The sequence below is a fragment of the Entelurus aequoreus genome, linkage group LG26 (assembly GCF_033978785.1).
Source record: "Entelurus aequoreus isolate RoL-2023_Sb linkage group LG26, RoL_Eaeq_v1.1, whole genome shotgun sequence".
Taxonomy (NCBI): domain Eukaryota; kingdom Metazoa; phylum Chordata; class Actinopteri; order Syngnathiformes; family Syngnathidae; genus Entelurus; species Entelurus aequoreus.
Genome location: NC_084756.1, coordinates 38,500,349 through 38,524,194, shown reverse-complemented (window position 1 = coordinate 38,524,194; position 23,846 = coordinate 38,500,349). Strand labels below are relative to the sequence as shown.

The 23,846-nt window shown below is 37.6% G+C and overlaps 1 protein-coding gene across 1 annotated transcript in view; it reads right to left on the bottom strand.

Annotated features, from left to right (window-relative positions):
* The window catches only part of chd5 (chromodomain helicase DNA binding protein 5), a 136,088-nt gene extending 116,945 nt beyond the window's left edge, over positions 1–19,143 (bottom strand). The window contains exon 1 of the mRNA XM_062037812.1: positions 18,895–19,143. Within this exon, the coding sequence (XP_061893796.1) occupies positions 18,895–18,961 (67 nt within the window). The 5' untranslated portion in view covers positions 18,962–19,143. The remainder of the gene's footprint in view (positions 1–18,894) is intronic.
* Positions 19,144–23,846: the final 4,703 nt, after the last annotated feature.

Genomic DNA, 23,846 nt, shown 5'->3' with positions numbered 1-23,846 from the left:
GAAAAATGGTGACCTAGTAACTGTTTGAATTGAGAATGGGTATTTCGGAATTCCTGGAATTTTTTGCCAGGAGAAAAAAGGAACTTTTTTTGTCCCAACTAAGAGGAATGTTTTGAAGGTGGAATGGTCGGAAACAGTTAAAAAAATGTGGACTGTGAAAACTTTCCAGGAAGAGGTGAAAACAGGGCTTTGGAAAACAAGGAATTCAGGGAATTCCTGGAATTGTTTTCAACTTGGAAAATGATAGTTTGATTGTTCCAGGTGAGTGGAGTGTGTGGATGGTGGAATGGTTCCAATCGGGTGAGAAATGTGGGATATGCAGTAGATGTTATAATGTCAATTCATTGTCAAAGGGGAGAAAATTCGGGAAATTGCGGGAAAACCAGGAATTTCGAGAGAGGGAAAACGTGTTTTGCCTTACGAGATCTCGGAAGAGTAGTGTGGGTGGATGGTTGAAAGGTCGGAATCGGGTCTAAAAATGGCACAATATTTTGAGAATTTACTATTTCCTGGAAATTTGGGAATTTCGGGAAAACTGGGATTTAAAAAAAAATATTGACACAAGCGCAATTGTCCTAGATGATACGAATGAGTTGGTGTTGGAATTTTTGGAGTCGGTTGAAAAATGGTGATTCCGAAATACCCATACTCAATTGAGTATGGGTATTTCGGAATTCCTGGAATTTTTTTTGGCGAAAAAAAATAAATTTTGTTGTCCCAACTAAGAGGAATGTTAAGAAAGTGGAATGGTGGGAAACAGTTGAAAAATGTGGACTGTGAAAACTTTCCAGGAAGTGGTGAAAATAGGGCTTTGGAAAACAGGGAATTTTAGGAATTCCTGGAATTGTTTTCAACTTGGAAAATGGTAGTTTGATTGTTCCAGGTGAGTGGAGTGTGTGGATGGTGGAACGCTTCGAATCGGGTGAGAAATGTAGGAGTTGGCTGCAAGTTTTCAATGTGCAAAATGACCCAGAAAACAGTGAATTCTGGGTAATCTGCAATATTTTCTGGAATATTATACGTCGCGGCCATTCTTTTTTCATTTAAAAAAGAAAAATAATTCTACGTAATAATCAATTTCCTCGTTTTTTGATTTGATAATGAAAAACAAAAAAAACAGAAAACGGATCGTTGTCCAACAAAGTTGACTATTTTTGGGCAAATTCACAACCTTATATTTTTGAAGCTGAACATACGGAGGATGAAGTGCTGCTTCTAGAAGCCAGCAGGAAGGAAGAGTGAGACGTTGGAGCAGACGGAAGCCGAAAGAGTGAGGTGAAAGTAACACAAAGCTGTAAATGTGGAATTTGAAGCCAAGCTATTTTCACATAAATAGAGTGCTTACCCAAATAAACCGGAACAAAAACGTCCCTGCCAGCTGGAGCAAATACTTTACAGCTACTGTAATATGATTGTTGAAGTTTTTTAAGTCAGTACAGTGTTGTGTGTTACAAACTCAAACGCATTTCGTTTTGACTTAGAAGCTATCTTATCTCTTGCCGTAGTTAGCTTTTACGGCTAATACCGAAGCACTGTGCTAGCACGCTAGAAAAAAAGTTCCTCAGTGTTCACTCTTACAATAACCATGTTGCTACAGTTTGTTATTATACATGTTACACAACTTAAACAAAGCATTGTTGACGGTTTTTGAATGCATTTTTAAAGTGATTTAGAGGTACAATTGATTGCTAACATTAGCTGCATTGCTAACCACCTAGAATGAGTCGATGTTTACATGTTAGCATGCAAAAAAATATATAAATATAAACACTATATTGTCAAAAGTATTTGGCCACCTGCCTTGACTCACATGTGAACTTGAAGTGCCATCCCATCCCTAACCCATAGCAGGGCCGGCCCGTGGCATAGGCCGTATAGGCAAATGCTAAGGGCGCCGTCCACCAGGGGGCGCCACATCAGTGCCACAAATGTTGGAGGAAAAAAAAAAAAAAAGTTGGTACTATTATTTCTAAATACATAAAATAATCCCACGTTAATTAAAATGCAAAGTAAAGCCTATTTAATAGAAATATTATTTGTTACAACATTACGCCCCCCATCCCCCGGCACGGTGCGCCCCCTCCCTTCCCATATCATGACTCTTTTTGGACGTCACCACATCAAAAAATCAACACCAGATGTCAAAACGGCCAAAACTGTCAGGTGCCCAGGGAAGAAAAAAGAGAAAAGAAGAGGAGAAACGGGAAAAAGACAGAGGTAGCAGGTAGGTAACGTTAGCCTACATGAAATTATTTGTCTGTTACAGAATGTGATAGTAACCTGGCTTTTTAGCATTAAGCTAATGTTACACGATTCGGCAATTGCTAATCAATAAATAGCTAGTTCTGTTTTAACGTCGGGTTAATATTGTGCAGGGGGATAAATTGTTATGGAAAATAATAATGTAACGTTAGGTAATTACAGTACTCCCTGGTGTACAGTAATTTGTAAGTCATTCTAGTTAATGCAATATTAAAAAGCACAAATAGAGAACTCTGTAGGATCCCCTTTTTTTGTAATATAGTTGTTAAAGTCATACTGCTTTGATATCTTGTTTTGTGCAGTGCCTTATTTGTATTGTATGTTTAATTTATTTTATGCAACTTGTTGACACGTTTTATTTTGTGTTTATGTATGTAAAAAATATTGTATTTCATATATTCATTTTTTATTTTTTGTATTCATTTATTTATCCATATTTTTTTTTATCTTGTTAACAATTATGATTGTTAATTTGCTTTCTTTAAGTAAAAAAAAAAAGGTCAAAGACAAAGCGATTCGGTTTCTTGTGAGTATATACACTTCACTGCCGATGTGGGGGGGGGCACCTAAAATCTTGCCTAGGGCGCCAGATTGGTTAAGGCCGGGCCTGCCCATAGGGTTCAATATGACCTTTTGCAGCTATTACAGCTTCAACTCTTCTGGGAGGGCTGTCCACAAGGTTGCGGAGTAGCCAAAAGCGCATTGGTGAGGTCACACACTGATGTTGGTGGAGAAGGCCTGGCTCTCAAGTCTCCCTTCTAATTCATCCCAAAGGTGTTCTATCGGGTTCAGGTCAGGACTCTGTGCAGGCCAGTCAAGTTCATCCACACCAGACTGTGTCATCCCTGCCTTGTCACGTTGGAAGAAAAAGGGGCTTGTTCCAAACTGTTCCCACCAGGTCGGGAGCATGGAATTGTCCAAAATGTTTTGGTATCCTGGAGCATTCACCGTTCCTTTCACGGCAACTAAGGGGCCTGGGAAACAACCCCACACCATAATTCTGATCATTTGGATGGGTGGCCAAATACTTTTGGCAATATAGTGAACTTCTTGTCTCTCATAATGGTTGTGAATAAAAGTGCAGTTCCCCTTTAAGGGCGCGGGGGTGTGACAGCGGTGTCATTTACCACTTTCACCAGCTGCCACGGTTAAACTGGCCGCGACCCCCCCCCCCCCCCCCCCCCCCCCCCGGGAATGGTCTTCTAGCCGGCTGAGTGCGCCGGGCTCCGTTAGTCACGGGGCCGAGGCTCCACGGGGCTAACAAGGCGTGTGCGGCGAGGACAAGCCCGCTTTTGACCTTCCCGGCTGAGGGAAGCACAGAGATTCCTGACAACACCCCAAGTGTCATACCATAAGATGAATACATATGATAGTAGAAGCCCTCTTTACAGCACGATGACACTAGCATGTTGCTATTTACATACTTTTGACCACACGTCTGCATTTGTTAACGACTTCCACCAGCAGCTTCGTTAAGTCTTTAGTCGTTATAAATGTAACTTTTTAGGAAAAAAATTGGTATGGTTTGACATTTTGGAGTTCCTAAGGAGATGCTAGCTTGCTTACAGGAAGTTGCTCTTTGTCTAGCCCGGGGGTCGGCAACCTGCGGCTCTTTAGCGCCGCCCTAGCGGCTCTCTGGAGCTTTTTTAAAAAATTTATAAAAAATGGAAAAAGATGAGGGGAATTTTTTTTTTTTTTGTGTTAATATGGTTTGTGTAGGAGGACAAACATGACACAAACCTCCCTAATTGTTATAAAGCACACTGTTTATATTAAACATGCTTCACTGATTCCAGTATTTGGCGAGCGCCGTTTTGTCCTACTAATTTTGGCGGTCCTTGAACTCACCGTATAGTTTGTTTACATGTTTAACTTTCTCCGACTTTCTAGGACGTGTCTTATGCCACTTCTTTTTCTGTCTCATTTTGTCCACCACACTTTTAACGTTGTGCATGAGTGCACAAAGGTGAGTTTTGTTGATGTTATTGACTTGTGTGGAGTGCTAACCAGACAGATTTGGTCACTGGATGACTGCAAGCTGATCGATGCTAACATGCTATTTAGGCTAGCTATATGTACATATTGCATCATTATGTCTCATTTGTAGCTATATTTGAGCTCATTTAGTTTCCTTTAAGTTCTCTTAATTCTACTATTATTCTCCCAATGTTTTTATTAACTTATTAATGTAATATTTGTATTTAAAATGTTATACATCATTTATCATGTTTTATACTCTATTTTTATTATTTCTCCCCCATGTGGACGCCTCAAAAAATGGCGTTTTCCCTTAAATCATCAGCGCCATGTTTTGTTTTTGCCTCCAAATAAAGGGAACCACAAAAAATGTCATTATTGTCTTTATTTGAACAACAAATCTTAGTGTACACAAAACATTTGTTTATTATTGTCATTTAGTCCTTCAATAAAATAGTGAACATACTAGACAACTTGTCTTTTAGTAGTAAGTAAACAAACAAACATATGTTTATTATTGTCATTTAGTCCTTAAATATAATAGTGAACATACTAGACAACTTGTCTTTTAGTAGTAAGTAAACAAACAAACATATGTTTATTATTGTCATTTAGTCCTTAAATAAAATAGTGAACATACTAGACAACTTGTCTTTTAGTAGTAAGTAAACAAACAAAGACTCCTAATTAGTCGTATGCAGTAACATATTGTGTCATTTATACACCTATTATTTTGTACACATTATGAGGGACAAACTGTAAAAATGTATTATTAATCTACTTGTTCATTTACTGTTAATATCTGCTTATTTTCTCTTTTAACATGTTCTATCTACACTTCTGTTCAAATGTAATAATCACTTATTCTTCTCTTCTTTGATACTTGACATTAGTTTTGGATATAGATGTCCGATAATATCGGAAATGATCGGTATCGTTTTTTTTATTATCGGTATCGTTTTTTTTATTTTTTTTTATTAAATCCACATAAAAAACACAAGATACACTTACAATTAGTGCACCAACCCAAAAAACCTCCCTCCCCCATTTACACTCATTCACACAAAAGGGTTGTTTCTTTCTGTTATTAATATTCTGGTAGGTTCCTACATTATATATCAATATATATCAATACAGTCTGCAAGGGATACAGTCCGTAAGCACACATGATTGTGCGTGCTGCTGCTCCACTAATAGTACTAACCTTTAACACTTCATTTTACTCATTTTCATTAATTACTAGTTTCTATGTAACTGTTTTTATAGTTTTATTTTCTTTTTTATTCAAGAAAATGTTTTTAAAATGTATCTTATTTTATTAATTTTTTAAAAAAAGGACCTTATCTTCACCATACCCAGCTTTTTAGCTAATTTTGCGTGCATTCTCTTAGTTTAATAACTTGGCTCTTGAGACATGCTAACTGTTAGCATGCTAACTTTTTTTTAAAAACTAATTTTGCATACACATGCTTCTTGAACATATAACCTGGTACTTGATGCATTGTAGCTGTTAGCATTCTAACTTTTTTAAACTAATTTTGCGTGCATATGCTTTATAGTCATATAACTTGGTACTTGACACATGCTAACTGTTAGTATGCTAACTTTTTTTAAGCTAATTTTGCGTGCATACGCATCAGTCATATAACATGTAACTGTTAGCATGCTAACTTTTTTTTTTAGATAATTTTGCGTGCACACGCGTCATAGTCACATAACTTGGTACTTGACACATGCTAAGTGTTAGCATGCTAAGTTTTGTTTTAGCAGAGTTTGCATGCATTCGCTTTGTTGTCATATAACTTGGTACTTGACACATGCTAACTGTTAGCATTGTCACCTATTATTTTTTATCTAATTTTGCGCGCATACCATTTATAGTCAAATAACTTGGTACTTGACACATGCTAACTGTTAACATGCTAACTTTTTTAAACTAATTTTGCGTGCATACGCTTTATAGTCATATAACTTGGTACTTGACACATGCTAACTGTTAATATGCTAACTTTTTTTTAGCTAATTTTGAGTGCATACGCATCAGTCATATAACATGTTACTAGGCACATGCTAAATGTTGGCATGCTAACTTTTTTTTTAGCTAATTTTGCGTGCACACGCGTCATAGTCACATAACTTGGTACTTGACACATGTTAACTGTTAGCATGCTAACTTTTGTTTTAGCAGAGTTTGCATGCATTCGCTTTGTTGTCATATAGCTTGGTACTTGACACATGCTAACTGTTAGCATTGTCACTTATTATTTTAGCTAATTTTGCGCGCATACCATTTATAGTCAAATAACTTGGTACTTGACACATGCTAACTGTTAGCATTCTAACTTTTTTAAACTAATTTTGCATGCATATGCTTCTTGAACATACAACTTGGTACTTGATGCATTGTAGCTGTTAGCATGCTAACGTTACCTTCAAAGTTTAACGTGCGCTTTTCAGCATGGACATGCAATTCCTCCTGAAATTGCATATTGTAGTTGTTTTGTGTAGTGTTGTAATCCGGGATGTGTTTATTTTGTCTTCAGACAACAAGCCGCAAATGGCCCCTGGGGCCGCACTTTGAATAACCCTGCCTTAAGAGCTCTCCTGGACAATGAGTCAACATGGTGCATGCTTTTTAGCTTATTGTGCTCGACTGACGCAGTTCCTTTTTTGCACTTCACAGTTATGAACGGACAGTCCATAAAAGTTTTATGATGAAGAAAAGACGGTGACAACAGAAGTACGTCGGTCTGCCTCAAAGGGAAAACAAATAAACCATCAACGCTCGTAATTTTAGCATCAATCCTAAATAGGGGCATTAAAAAGTGCACTTGGTATGCAGCACAACTCTGCAGCAAATACACTTTACAAATGTTTTCATGCACAGGCAGCTGGATTCAAATGGTGTCAACTTTCACAGAGACGATCCAAAAATAACCATGTTTCCAATTGGGGGGGGTGGAAGGTGTGGGGAGGGGGGGGCGTTTTATGTCCCGTGACATTTTTCCAAATCAAAGAAAAAAATCCAAGATTAAAAGGAAAACAATGAGAAGATGATTGACGTGAAGATATCGCACTTGGTTGTTAGCTGCCAACCTGTATGAACCTTCAGACTAGGGTTCTACGGTATACCGGTACTAGTATAGTCTCATGGTACTAATGAATCAAAAACGCTACTACACTCTGTTTGAAAAGTACCGCTTTTGAAGGTGGAATGAACTTGGAAAATGGTAGTTTGATTGTTCCAGGTGAGTGGAGTGTGTGGCTGGTGGAACGCTTCGAATCGGTTGAGAAATGTGGGATATGGAGAGTTTCGTATATTGCCTGTTCATTTTCAATGGGGGGGTGGGGGGGGGATTCCTGGTAATTCCGGGAAAACCAGGAATTTCGGGAGATGGAAAACGTGTTTTGCCTTACGAGATCTCAGAAGAGTAGTGTGGGTGGATGGTTGAAAGGTCGGAATCGGGTCTAAAAATGGCGCAACATTTTGAGAATTTAGGGCATTGTAGAACTATTTCCTGGAAATTTGGGAATTTCGGGAAAACTGGGATTTGAAAAAAATAATATTGACACAACTGCTATTGTCCTAGATGATATGAATGGGTTGGTGTTGGAATTTTTGGAGTAGTAATTGTGACGTAGTAATAGTTTGAATTGAGATTGGGTATTTCGGAAGTCCTGGAATTTTTTTTGGGGAGAAAAAAAGGGAAATTTTGTCGTCCTAACTAAGAGGAATGTTTTGAAGGTGGGATGGTGGGAAACACTTGAAAAATGTGGACTGTGAAAACTTTCCAGGAAGTGGTGAAAATAGGGCTTTGGAAAACAGGGAATTCTAGGAATTCCTGGAATTGTTTTCAACTTGGAAAACGGTAGTTTGATTGTTCCAGGAGAGTGGAGTGTGTGGCTGGTGGAACGGTTCGAATCGGGTGAGAAATGTGGGATATGCAGTAGATGTTATAATGTCCATTCATTGTCAAAGGGGAGAAAATTCTGGGAAATTCCGGGAAAACCGGGAATTTCGGGAGAGGGAAAACGTGTTTTGCCTTACGAGATCTCAGAAGAGTAGTGTGGGTGGGTGGTTGAAAGGTCGGAATCGGGTTTAAAAATGGCATAACATTTTGAGAATTTAGGGCATTGTAGAACTATTTCCTGGAAATTTGGGAATTTCGGGAAAACTGGGGAAAAAAAAAAATATTGACACAACTGCAATTGTCCTAGATGATATGAATGGGTTGGTGTTGGAATTTTTGGAGTAGTAATTGTGACGTAGTAATAGTTTGAATTAAGAATGGGTATTTCGGAAGTCCTGGAATTTTTTTTGGGGGAAAAAAAAGGGAAATTTTGTCGTCCTAACTAAGAGGAATGTTTTGAAGGTGGAATGGTTGGAAACACTTGAAAAATGTGGACTGTGAAAACTTTCCAGGAAGTGGTGAAAATAGGGCTTTGGAAAACAGGGAATTCTAGGAATTCCTGGAATTGTTTTCAACTTGGAAAATTGTAGTTTGATTGTTCCAGGTGAGTGGAGTGTGTGGATGGTGGAACGCTTTGAATCGGTTGAGAAATGTAGGATATGGAGAGTTTCGTATATTGCCTGTTCATTTTCAATGGGGAGGTGGGGGGGGATTCCTGGTAATTCCGGGAAAACCAGGAATTTCGGGAGAGGGAAAACGTGTTTTGCCTTACGAGATCTCAGAAGAGTAGTGTGGGTGGATGGTTGAAAGGTCGGAATCGGGTTTAAAAATGGCACAACATTTTGAGAATTTAGGGCATTGTAGAAATATTTCCTGGAAATTTGGGAATTTCGGGAAAACTGGGATTTAAAAAAAAAATATTGACACAACTGCAATTGTCCTAGATGATATGAATGGGTTGGTGTTGGAATTTTTGGAGTAGTAATTGTGACGTAGTAATAGTTTGAATTGAGAATGGGTATTTCGGAAGTCCTGGAATTTTTTTTGGGGAAAAAAAAGGGACATTTTGTCGTCCTAACTAAGAGGAATGTTTTGAAGGTGGAATGGTTGGAAACACTTGAAAAATGTGGACTGTGAAAACTTTCCAGGAAGTGGTGGAAATAGGGCTTTGGAAAACAGGGAATTCCTGGAACTGTTTTGAACTTGGAAAATGGTAGTTTGATTGTTCCAGGTGAGTGGAGTGTGTGGATGGTGGAACGCTTTGAATCGGTTGAGAAATGTGGGATATGGAGAGTTTTGTATATTGCCTGTTCATTTTCAATGGGGGGGTGGGGGGGGATTCCTGGTAATTCCGGGAAAACCAGGATTTCGGGAGATGGAAAACGTGTTTTGTCTTACGAGATCTCAGAAGAGTAGTGTGGGTGGATGGTTGAAAGGTCGGAATCGGGTTTAAAAATGGCACAACATTTTGAGAATTTAGGGCATTGTAGTACTATTTCCTGGAAATTTGGGAATTTCGGGGAAAAAAAAAATATTGACACAACTGTAATTGTCCTAGATGATATGAATGGGTTGGTGTTGGAATTTTTGGAGTAGTAATTGTGACGTAGTAACAGTTTGAATTGAGAATGGGTATTTCGGAAGTCCTGGAATTTTTTTTGGGGAAAAAAAGGGAAATTTTGTCGTCCTAACTAAGAGGAATGTTTTGAAGGTGGAATGGTGGGAAACACTTGAAAAATGTGGACTGTGAAAACTTTCCAGGAAGTGGTGAAAATAGGGCTTTGGAAAACAGGGAATTCTAGGAATTCCTGGAATTGTTTTCAACTTGGAAAATGGTAGTTTGCAATTGTATAAAATAAATAAATATTGACACAACTGTAATTGTCCTAGATGATATGAAAGGGTTGGGGTTGGAATTTTTGGAGTAGTAATTGTGACGTAGTAACACTTTGAATTGAGAATGGGTATTTCGGAAGTCCTGGAATTTTTTTTGGGGGGGAAAAAAGGGAAATTTTGTCGTCCTAACTAAGAGGAATGTTTTGAAGGTGGAATGGTTGGAAACACTTGAAAAATGTGGACTGTGAAAACTTTCCAGGAAGTGGGGAAAATAGGGCTTTGGAAAACAGGGAATTCTAGGAATTCCCTGTTTTCAATTGTCCTAGATGATATGAATGGGTTGGTGTTGGAATTTTTGGAGTAGTAATTGTGACGTAGTAATAGTTTGAATTGAGAATGGGTATTTCGGAAGTCCTGGAATTTTTTTGGGGAAAAAAAAGGGAAATTTTGTCGTCCTAACTAAGAGGAATGTTTTGAAGGTGGAATGGTCGGAAAAGTATTGAAAAATGTGGACTGTGAAAACTTTCCAGGAAGTGGTGAAAACAGGGAATTCTAGGAATTCCTGGAATTGTGTTCAACTTGGAAAATGGTAGTTTGATTGTTCCAGGTGAGTGGAGTGTGTGGATGGTGGAATGGTTCGAATTGGGTGAGAAATGTGGGATATGCAGTAGATGTTATAAGGTCCATTTATTGTCAAAGGGGAGACAATTCTGGGAAATTCCGGGAAAACCAGGAATTTCGGGAGAGGGAAAACGTGTTTTGCCTTACGAGATCTCAGAAGAGTAGTGTGGGTGGATGGTTGAAAGGTCGGAATCGGGTTTAAAAATGGCACAACATTTTGAGAATTTAGGGCATTTGTAGAACTATTTCCTGGAAATTTGGGAATTTCGGGAAAACTGGGATTTAAAAAAAAAAAATTGACACACTGCAATTGTCCTAGATGATATGAATGGGTTGGTGTTGGAATTTTTGGAGTAGTAATTGTGACGTAGTAATAGTTTGAATTGAGATTGGGTATTTCGGAAGTCCTGGAATTTTTTTGGGGAAAAAAAAGGGAAATTTTGTCGTCCTAACTAAGAGGAATGTTTTGAAGGTGGAATGACTGGAAACACTTGAAAAATGTGGACTGTGAAAACTTTCCAGGAAGTGGTGAAAATAGGGCTTTGGAAAACAGGGAATTCTAGGAATTCCTGGAATTGTTTTCAACTTGGAAAATTGTAGTTTGATTGTTCCAGGTGAGTGGAGTGTGTGGATGGTGGAACGCTTTGAATCGGTTGAGAAATGTAGGATATGGAGAGTTTCGTATATTGCCTGTTCATTTTCAATGGGGGGGTGGGGGGGGGGGGGGGGATTCCTGGTAATTCCGGGAAAACCAGGAATTTCGGGAGATGGAAAACGTGTTTTGCCTTACGAGATCTCAGAAGAGTAGTGTGGGTGGATGGTTGAAAGGTCGGAATCGGGTCTAAAAATGGCACAACATTTTGAGAATTTAGGGCATTGTAGAACTATTTCCTGGAAATTTGGGAATTTCGGGAAAACTGGGATTTTCTTTTAAAATATTGACACAAGCGCAATCGTCCTAGATGATATGAATGGGGAGGTGTTGAATTTTTGGAATCAGTTGAAAAATGGTGACGTAGTAATAGTTTGAATTGAGAATGGATGTTTGGAATTCCTGGAATTTTTGGGGGGGTAAAAAAAGGAACTTTTGTCGTCCTAACTAAGAGGAATGTTTTGAAGGTGGAATGGTGGGAAACACTTGAAAAATGTGGACTGTGAAAACTTTCCAGCAAGAGGTGAAAATAGGGCTTTGGAAAACAGGGAATTCTAGGAATTGTTTTGAACTTGGAAAATGGTAGTTTGATTGTTCCAGGTGAGTGGAGTGTGTGGATGGTGGAACGCTTCGAATCGGGTGAGAAATGTGGGATATGCAGTAGATGTTATAATGTCCATTCATTGTCAAAGGGGAGAAAATTCTGGGAAATTCCGGGAAAACCGGGAATTTCGGGAGAGGGAAAACGTGTTTTGCCTTACGAGATCTCGGAAGAGTAGTGTGGGTGGATGGTTGAAAGGTCGGAATCGGGTCTAAAAATGGCGCATCATTTTGAGAATTTAGGGCATGTAGAACTATTTCCTGGAAATTTGGGAATTTCGGGAAAACTGGGATTTAAAAAAAAAAATTGACACACTGCAATTGTCCTAGATGATATGAAAGAGTTGGTGTTGGAATTTTTGGAGTAGTAATTGTGACGTAGTAATAGTTTGAATTAAGAATGGGTATTTCGGAAGTCCTGGAATTTTTTTGGGGGGAAAAAAAGGGAAATTTTGTCGTCCTAACTAAGAGGAATGTTTTGAAGGTGGAATGGTTGGAAACACTTGAAAAATGTGGACTGTGAAAACTTTCCAGGAAGTGGGGAAAATAGGGCTTTGGAAAACAGGGAATTCTAGGAATTCCTGGAATTGTTTTCAACTTGGAAAATGGTAGTTTGATTGTTCCAGGTGAGTGGAGTGTGTGGATGGTGGAACGGTTCCAATCGGGTGAGAAATGTGGGATATGCAGTAGATGTTATAATGTCCATTCATTGTCAAAGGGGAGAAAATTCTGGGAAATTCCGGGAAAACCGGGAATTTCGGGAGAGGGAAAACGTGTTTTGCCTTACGAGATCTCGGAAGAGTAGTGTGGGTGGATGGTTGAAAGGTCGGAATCGGGTTTAAAAATGGCACAACATTTTGAGAATTTAGGGCATTGTAGAACTATTTCCTGGAAATTTGGAAAATTTCGGGAAAACTGGGATTTAAAAAAAAAAATATTGACACAACTGCAATTGTCGTAGATGATATGAAAGAGTTGGTGTTGGAATTTTTGGAGTAGTAATTGTGACGTAGTAATAGTTTGAATTAAGAATGGGTATTTCGGAAGTCCTGGAATTTTTTTGGGGGGAAAAAAAGGGAAATTTTGTCGTCCTAACTAAGAGGAATGTTTTGAAGGTGGAATGGTTGGAAACACTTGAAAAATGTGGACTGTGAAAACTTTCCAGGAAGTGGGGAAAATAGGGCTTTGGAAAACAGGGAATTCTAGGAATTCCTGGAATTGTTTTCAACTTGGAAAATGGTAGTTTGATTGTTCCAGGTGAGTGGAGTGTGTGGATGGTGGAACGGTTCCAATCGGGTGAGAAATGTGGGATATGCAGTAGATGTTATAATGTCCATTCATTGTCAAAGGGGAGAAAATTCTGGGAAATTCCGGGAAAACCGGGAATTTCGGGAGAGGGAAAACGTGTTTTGCCTTACGAGATCTCGGAAGAGTAGTGTGGGTGGATGGTTGAAAGGTCGGAATCGGGTTTAAAAATGGCACAACATTTTGAGAATTTAGGGCATTGTAGAACTATTTCCTGGAAATTTGGAAAATTTCGGGAAAACTGGGATTTAAAAAAAAAAATATTGACACAACTGCAATTGTCGTAGATGATATGAATGGGTTGGTGTTGGAATTTTTGGAGTAGTAATTGTGACGTAGTAATAGTTTGAAATGAGATTGGGTATTTCGGAAGTCCTGGAATTTTTTTGGGGGGAAAAAAGGGAAATTTTGTCGTCCTAACTAAGAGGAATGTTTTGAAGGTGGAATGGTGGGAAACACTTGAAAAATGTGGACTGTGAAAACTGACAAGTTAAAAGGTTACAAAAATTGATACTTAAAAGAAGAAATTGATAAAAAATAAATATATTTATAATGTAATATTTAAAAAAAAAAACTATTACGAAACTAAATCGATTACTAATTTTCAAAAAACTATAAATATTTAAATATTTTTTAAATATTATAGATACATAATTTTTTTTTATCAACTTTTTGTTAATTTAAAAAAATTATGAATGGATTTAGAATTAATTTGTTATAGCATATTTGCTGAGGAAAACAAAATGATCGAACTTCCAGCTCCCACATTTATAGCTGACTGATGATTGAGTCCCGCCCTGCATTTTAAGATGTGTAGCAAAGCCTTTTTATTTTTTTGTTTGTATTTTTTTCTGCTGTCCTCAGTCAAGTGTCTAACTTCTTAGTGTCATGAAAACAAGAAACTTGAAGTTTGTCTTTGCTTAAAAGTGGAGCAAACAAGTGAGGGAGATGATAGAGTGTAGTGCTCATCAACAGGCTCTAGTGCAGGGGTCACCAACGTGGTGCCCGCGGGCACCAGGTAGCCCGTAAGGACCAGATGAGTAGCCCGCTGGCCTGTTCTAAAAATAGCTCAAATAGCAGCACTTACCAGTGAGCTGCCTCTATTTTTTAAATTGTATTTATTTACTAGCAAGCTGGTCTCGCTTTGCCCGACATTTTTAATTCTAAGAGAGACAAAACTCAAATAGAATTTGAAAATCCAAGAAAATATTTTAAAGACTTGGTCTTCACTTGTTTAAATAAATTCATTCATTTTTTTACTTTGCTTCAAGAAAGACAATTTTAGAGAAAAAATACAACCTTAAAAATTATTTTTTGGATTTTTAAACACATATACCTTTTAAATTCCTTCCTCTTCTTTCCTGACAAATTAAATCAATGTTCAAGTAAATTTATTTTTTTTATTGTAAAGAATAATAAATACATTTTGATTTAATTCTTCATTTTAGCTTCTGTTTTTTTCAACGAAGAATATTTGGGAAATATTTCTTTAAACTTATTATGATTAAAATTCAAAAAAATTATTCTGGCAAATCTAGAAAATCTGTAGAATCAAATTTAAATCTTATTTCAAAGTCTTTTGAATTTCTTTTAAAATTTTTGTTCTGGAAAATCTAGAAGAAATAATGATTTGTCTTTGTTAGAAATACAGCTTGGTCCAATTTGTTATATATTCTAACAAAGTGCAGATTGGATTTTAACCTATTTAAAACATGTCATCAAAATTCTAAAATTAATCTTAATCAGGAAAAATTACTAATGATGTTCCATAAATTCTTTTTTTAAGTTTTTCTCTTCTTTTTTTCAGTTGAATTTTGAATTTTAAAGAGTCGAAATTGAAGATAAACTATGTTTGAAAATGTAATTGTCATTTTTTTCGTGTTTTCTCCTCTTTTAAACCGTTCAATTAAGTGTAAATATCATTAATTATTAATAATGACATAGAGTTAAAGGTAAATTGAGCAAATTGGCTATTTCTGGCAATTTATTTAAGTGTGTATCAAACTGGTAGCCCTTCGCATTAATCACTACCCAAGAAGTAGCTCTTGCTTTCAAAAAGGTTGCTGACCCCTGGTACAAACAAACCCCGTTTCCATATGAGTTGGTAAATGGTGTTAGATGTAAATATAAACGGAATACAATGATTTGCAAATCCTTTTCAAGCCATATTCAGTTGAATATGCTACAAAGACAACATATTTGATGTTCAAACTCATAAAACTTTTTTTATTTTTTACAAACAATCATTAACTTTATAATTTGATGGCAGCAACACGTGACAAAGAAGTTGGGAAAGGTGCTCATCAAAACACTTATTTGGAACATCCCACAGGTGAACAGGCTAATTGGGAACAGGTGGGTGCCATGATTGGGTATAAAAGTAGATTCCATGAAATGCTCAGTCATTCACAAACAAGGACGGGGCGAGGGTCACCACTTTGTCAACAAATGCCTGAGCAAATTGTTGAACAGTTTAAGAACAACCTTTCTCAAGCAGCTATTGCAAGGAATTTAGGGATTTCACCATCTACGGTCCGTAATATCATCAAAGGGTTCAGAGAATGTGGAGAAATCACTGCAGGTAAGCAGCTAAGCCCGTGACCTTCCATCCCTCAGGCTGTACTGCATCAACAAGCCACATCAGTGTGTAAAGGATATCACCACATGGAACACTTCAGAAACCCACTGTCAGTAACTACAGTTGGTCGCTACATCTGTAAGTGCAAGTTAAAGCTCTACTATGCAAAGCGAAAGCCATTTATCAACAACACCCGGAAACGCCGTCGGCTTCGCTGGGCCTAAACTCATCTCAGATGGACTGATACAAAGTGGAAAAGTGTTTTGTGGTCTGACGAGTCCACATTTCAAATTGTTTTTGGAAACTGTGGACGTCGTGTCCTCCGGACCAAAGAGGAAAAGAACCATCCGGATTGTTATAGTCGCAAAGTGTAAAAAGCAGCATGTGTGATGGTATGGGGGTGTATTAGTGCCCAAGACATGGGTAACTTACACATCTGTGAAGGCACCATTAATACTGAAAGGTACATACAGCTTTTGGAGCAACATATGTTGCCATCCAAGCAACGTTACCATGGACGCCCCTGCTTATTTCAGCAAGACAATGCCAAGCCACGTGTTACATCAAGGTGGCTTCATAGTAAAAGAGCGCAGGTACTAGACTGGCCTGCCTGTAGTCCAGACATTGAAAATGTGTGGCACCTAAAATAGCAGAAGGGAGACCCCCGGACTGTTGAACAACTTAAGCTGTACATCAAGCAAGAATGGGAAAGAATTCCACTTCAAAAATGTGTCTCCTCACTTCCCAAACCTTTACTGAGTGTTGTTAAAAGGAAAGGCCATGTAACACAGTGGTGAACATGCCCTTTCCCAACTACTTTGGCACGTGTTGCAGCCATGAAATTCTAACTTAATTATTCTTTGCAAAAAAAAAATTAAGTTTATGAGTTTGAACATGAAATATGTTGTCTTTGTAGCATATTCAACTGAATATGGCTTGGAAAGGATTTGCAAATCATTGTATTCTGTTTATATTTACATCTAACACAATGTCCCAACTCATATGGAAACGGGGTTTGTAGTTATTTGAATGACTCTTACCATAATGTTACGTTAACATACCAGTTGGTTATTTATGCCTCATATAACGTACACTTATTCAGCCTGTTGTTCACTATTATTGATTTATTTTAAATTGCCTTTCAAAAGTCTATTCTTGGTGTTGGCTTTTATCAAATAAACTTCCCCAAAAAATGCGACTTATACTCCAGTGCGACTTATGTTTTTTTTTTTTTTAAAGGTAGAAGAGCGCTATACAAGTACAGCCCATTTACCATTTTTCCTTCTTTATTATACATTTTCGGCCGGTGCGACGTATACTCCGAAAAATACGGTACCTAAGGTAGAAAAGCGCTATACAAGTATAACCCATTTACCATTTTCCCCCCCATCTTTTTCCATTTTAGAAAAAGCTCCAGAGAGCCACTAAAGAGCCGCATGTGGCTCGAGAGCCGCGGGTTGCTGACCACCGGCGTTGGCAATGGTGCAATAATATGAGGAGATTACTGGTACACATTTATATCAATGCTGTCAAATGACTTTTAAAAAAAAAAATCAGATTAATTTGAATTAATGCATCATTTTAATTAATTCAAAATAATTGAAGGCAGCCATTACCGCGACGTGGCCCTCAACGAAAAACAAGTTTGACACCCGTGCCCTCAACAGATTTCCGACTTTCACCATTGTTTATTTACCGGTTAAACTGCATAGAAAAGGAAAACTAGACGTGTTGTATTAAAAAAGGATTGTGAATGGTAGGCAGGCCCGGCCCTAACCAATCTGGCGCCCTAGGCAAGAATTTAGGTGGCGCCCCCCCACATCGGCAGTGAAGTGTATATACTCACAAGAAACCCAATAGCTTTGTCTTTGACCTTTTTTTTTTTTACTTAAAGAAAGCAAATTAACAATCAGAATAGTTAACAAGATTTAAAAAAAATATGAATGAATGAATACAAAAAATGAACAGAAATACAATATTTTTTACATACATAAACACAAAATAAAACGTGTCAACAAGTTGCATAAAATAAATTAAAAATACAATATAAATAAGGCACTGCACAAAACAAGATATCAAACCAGTATGACTTTAACAACTATATTACAAAAAAAGGGGATCCAACAGAGTTCTCTATTTGTGCTTTTTAATATTGCATTAACTAGAATGACTTACAAATGACTGTACACCAGGGAGTACTGTAATTACCTAACGTTACATTATTATTTTCCATAACAATTTAGCCCCCTCCACAATATTAACCCGACGTTAAAACAGAACTAGCTATTTATTGATTAGCAATTGCCGAATCATGTAACATTAGCTTAATGCTAAAAAGCCAGGTTACTATCACATTCTGTAACAGACAAATAATTTCATGTAGGCTAACGTTACCTCCCTGCTACCTCTGTCTTTTTCTCGTTTCTCCTCTTCTTTTCTCTTTTTTCTTCCCTGGGCACCTGACAGTTTTGGCCGTTTTGACATCTTGTGTTGATTTTTTGATGTGGTAAGAGTCATGATACGGGAAGGGAGGGGGCGCACCGTGCGGGGGGATGGGGGGGGGGGGTGGCGTAATGTTGTAACAAATAATATTTCTATTAAATAGGCTTTACTTTGCATTTTAATTGACGGGGGATTATTTTTTGTATTTAGAAATAATAGTACCAACTTTTTTCTTTTTTTTTTTCTCCAACATTTGTGGCACTGGCGTGGCGCCCCCTGATGGACGGCGCCCTTAGCATTTGCCTATACGGCCTATGCCACGGGCCGGCCCTGATGGTAGGCAAAACAAAAAGTGCAGTTCCCCTTTAAGAAATGAAAACAACTTGAAAGTCAACACATTGTGTTCCACTTTGGAGGTATTGTGATATCTGCATCTTCATGTTGACACTAGGAGGATTTGAAGCGGACTGGACCCAACTCAGCAGGACCAGGTTTTTTAGTGTTTTGTTTCCTTTCACGAAGCATGCTTGCTAATAATACAAAACACACACACAAAAAAAGGCCCCATTAAGAAGATGCTAAAGAATAATAGCATGACTGTGCTTTTCTGCAGCCTCCTCCTCTTCCTCGGACAGCATTTGAAAGCGTCGCTAAATAAGATGAAGGACACCCCGCCCCCCCTGAGCCCCCCCTCCCCTCCCCCTCCTCACCTGGCATCTCGTCTTCAAAGTCCATGTCGTCCTGTGCCTCGTCTTCATTGCTCAGCGACCCCGGCATCTTTTAGCTCATCGCCTCCCTCCTCCTCCTCCTCCTCTTCCTCCACCCCCCAAAAAAAGCCCCCCTTTCGGGCTGACAATGGTGAAAGTTAACCCTCCACACGCCGCAGCCGCAGCTTCCTTCCTTCACCAATCCTGTGGAAAGAAAGACAAAAAATGTTGCTGATGCTGCACGTTGGAAGGTTGGTGATGTCTGTCTGGGGGCTACCAGTCTGACAAAAAAAAAAAAAAGACACACAAAAAAAAAAAAAAAAATGGAGCACACATGCTCAGATTGTGACGTCTGGTCTGTTGCCATGACGATGCATCCCATCATTTCAGCCACAACTAGTTAGTCGTGCGCCAGCTCGAGTTATAGCGCGAAACAAAAACAACAAAAAACACACCACGTGCCCGCTGGATGGAGCTTTTTTTTTTTTTTTTTTTTTCCCCGCCAGACGGCCGCATAATTGACAAGGAAACTTCTTTGCTGCGACCAACACGTATGTATGACCAATATCTACCCCCCTTCCCACTAAAACAGGGGTCCCCAACCACGGGGCCGCGGCCCGGTACCGGTCCGCGGACCAAATGGTACCGGGCCGCACAAGAAATTAAAAAAAAAAAAAAAAAAATTTATGAAATCAACATAAAAAAACACAATATATACATTATATATCAATATAGATCAATACAGTCTGCAGGGATACAGTCCGTAAGCACACATGATTGTATTTATTTATGTAAAAAAAAAAAAAGTTTTTTTTTTTTTAATGAAATCAACATAAAAAACACAATATATACATTATATATCAATATAGATCAATACAGTCTGCAGGGATACAGTCCGTTAGCACACATTATTTTATTTATTTATGTAAAAAAAAAAAAAAAAAAAAAACTTTTTTTTTTTTATGAAATCAACATAAACAACACAATATATACATTATATATCAATATAGATCAATACAGTCTGCAGGGATACAGTCCGTTAGCACACATGATTGCATTTATTTATGTAAAAAAAAATAATAATAATAATTTTTTTTTTTTTTTTTTTTATGAAATCAACATAAAAAACACAATATATACATTATATATCAATATAGATCAATACAGTCTGCAGGGATACAGTCCGTAAGCACACATGATTGTATTTATTTATATAAAAAAAAAATATATAAAATTTTTTTTATTTTTTTTTAAATCCCCCCCCCACCGGTCCGTGGGACGAATTTTCAAGCGTTGACCGGTCCGCAGCTACAAAAAGGTTGGGGACCACTGCACTAAAATATACACACACAAAGACAGTGGGGCCAAGCTGCCTGGTTGTCATGGTTACCCCCCAAATCCAACCCACAAAACAAACAGGAGCACCAATGTCACAAGATAAAAACAAAAAAAAGTGTTTTCTATATTCACAATTGAATGATGTAACCAACATCAATTAGGATTATATTGCAGAGCTCAAATATTAGAAACATATTGAATGCCCTTTTTTTAAATTAGGTAATTAAAACAATGTGAATGCCCACGGTGTCTTACTGCAGATTGTTATATATCAGGGGTGTCAAACGGATCAAGCCCGCCAACAGGTTTTATCCGGCCCGCGTGATGACTTTGCAAAGTATTAAAATGAGCTGCTTTTTAAAATTTTTTTAACCAAAGAAACTGCTGTTCTAAATGTGTCCACTGGATGTCACAATAGCAATTCTGTTAGGAAAGCAAACGGCCAAGCAAAGAGGTACACAGTGAAGGGTGACTGTGGCTCCTCCCCCTCGAACCGCTTGAAACTTAAAACCTGCCCGTTTTATGTCTTCTGCTTGGAACACGTTTGGCACCTTTACTCCCCCAAAAATGTCTCCGTCAATCCTTTTGAATAGTTTTTACCTCCGTTTCTCACGGCCTGTTGAGTTAGCAACCAGTCTGTGGAACGCTCTCCCTGACCACCTGAGGGCACCACAGACTGTGGATGCTTTTAAAAAAGGCTTAAAAACCCTTCTTTTTAAAAAAAAACTTTTTTTTAGATATATGCATACTAGTTTTAGCTATTTGGCTGTTCTAGTTTTTATTTATATTTATTATCTTTTTATTTTATTTTTGTAATACACTGTAGCACTTTGAGGTTGTTTACTCAATGTAAAGTGCTTTTTTCTTTTTTTTTTACAAATAAAATCTATTATTAGTAGGGATGTCCGATAATGGCTTTTTGCCGATATCCGATATGCCGATATTGTCCAACTCTTTAATTACCGATACCGATATCAACCGATACCGATATCAACTGATATATACAGTCGTGGAATTAACACATTATTATGCCTAATTTGGACAGCCAGGTATGGTGAAGATAAGGTACTTTTTAAAAAAATGAATCAAATAAAATAAGATAAATAAATTAAAAACATTTTCTTGAATAAAAAAGAAAGTAAAACAATATAAAAACAGTTACATAGAAACTAGTAATTAATGAAAATTTGTAAAATTAACTGTTAAAGGTTAGTACTATTAGTGGAGCAGCAGCACGCACAATCATGTGTGCTTACGGACTGTATCCCTTGCAGACTGTATTGATATATATTGATATATAATGTAGGAAGCAGAATATTAATAACAGAAAGAAACAACCCTTTTGTGTGAATGAGTGTGAATGGGGGAGGGAGGTTTTTTGGGTTGGTGCACTAATTGTAAGTGTATCTTGTGTTTTTTATGTGGATTTAATTATTTAAAAAAAACAAAAAACGATACTGATAATAAAAAAAACGATACCGATAATGTCCGATATTACATTTTAACGCATTTATCGGCCAATAATATCGGCAGACCGATATTATTGGACATCTCTAATTATTAGTATTATTTTTAGCACTGGATTGATACGTGGACATGACAAAGAAGGTATTTGATACATAGAAGAGTTTATACATATTGCGTTTTTTGTCCAATCCCAGAAAAACCGTGACTTCAAATTTAATCCTGGCTCTGTAGATAGACTGAGACCAAGTCTAAGATCGTTGTGTTTTTGAAGCTGCACCAATTTCCTCAGAATTTTCAACAAACTTGGAAGTGTTTTATCCAGAGGATTAATTTGTGATTTGTAAGTTTTCAGAATGTGCTCGTTCTATTTTTGGCCAAAGTAAAACAAAGTAAACAAACTGGACTCGTCTTTATTTTCAAGTTATCATGCCATGATTTTACCAAATCTATTCCCACTTGGGAATAGATTTTCATGCATGCGGCCGCTGAGCTAAAATGACTTTGACACCCCTGTTTAATATAGTCAAAAGCATACAATAATACTACTAATGTTGAATCGTTAAATTAAGCCGAATGATATGTAAACATAGTATATATTAATGCAAGTAAAAACTTCAAACCTGCGCTCGGGATCTTTCTGTGTGGATTTCGCATGTTCTCCCCGTGACTGCGTGGCTTCCCTCCGGGTACTCCGGCTTCCTCCCGCCTCCAAAGACATGCACCTGGGGATAGGCTCCTCCCACCTCCAAAGACATGCACCTGGGGATAGGTTGATTGGCAACACTAAATGGTCCCTAGTGTGTGAATGTTGTCTGTCTGTGTTGGCCCTGTGATGAGGTGGCGACTTGTACAGGGTGTACCCCGCCTTCCGCCCGATTGTAGCTGAGATAGGCTCCAGCACCCCCCGCCACCCCGAAAGGGATAAGCGGTAGAAAATGGATGGATGTAATTAGAAGGTTAGTAACTTAATTATCCTGAATTAGTGAACAAAGTCAAATAAAATGGACTCTCATTATTAGTTAACAAATCTTGCACTTTAATATTGAACATCTTTGAAGTGCAGTTGTTTTTCTCCCCCAACTGGAAAACTGGGTGGGGCGGTTTGTTTGTTTTGTTGTCTTTTTTGTTGCCAAATGCAATTGTATGATTTTTTTAAAAATGCCTCTACACATTGCTTAGTTTTCGCAAAATTCATTTGATGACTTTTAATGCGTTTTTAACGTCTTTTACGTGCACTTGCACAAATGTTTTAAATCCAGCTAAAATACAAACAAATATCAATTTGACATGCTCTGAACTAGATATATTTTTTTACATTTACATTGTAATTTCCGTTATGTCTGGCATGTTCACCTGCGGACATTGTTTAGAGGCACGATGAAAAGTAGTCAAACATGTGTTATTATTGCGCTTGCAGCTTACATTGGTGTACATTTGTACTGCATCATATTAGGAACTGTAGAATATTTGGTCCCTTCTGGGGTATAAATATGTAACCGTACAAAAGTACAAAGTAGTCAAAAATGTACAAAAGTAGTCAAAAATGTGTTACTGTGTTATTAATGCGCTTGCAGCTTACATTGGTGTACATTTGTACTGCATCATATTAGGAACTGTAGAATATTTGGTCCTTTCTAGGGTATAAATATGTAACCGTACAAAAGTACAAAGTAGTCAAAAATGTACAAAAGTAGTCAAAAATGTGTTACTGTGTTATTATTGCGCTTGCAGCTTACATTGGTGTACATTTGTACTGCATCATATTAGGAACTGTAGAATATTTGGTCCTTTCTAGGGTATAAATATGTAACCGTACAAAAGTACAAAGTAGTCAAAAATGTACCAAAGTAGTCAAAAATGTGTTACTGTGTTATTGCGCTTGCAGCTTACATTGGTGTACATTTGTACTGCATCATATTGGGAACTGTAGAATATTTGGTCCTTTCTGGGGTATAAATATGTAACCGTACAAAAGTGCAAAAGTAGTCAAAAATGTACAAAACCGTACAAAAGTAGTCAAAAATGTGTTACTGTGTTATTATTGCGCTTGCAGCTTACATTGGTGTACATTTGTACTGCATCATATTGGGAACTGTAGAATATTTGGTCCCTTCTGGGGTATAAATATGTAACCGTACAAAAGTAGTCAA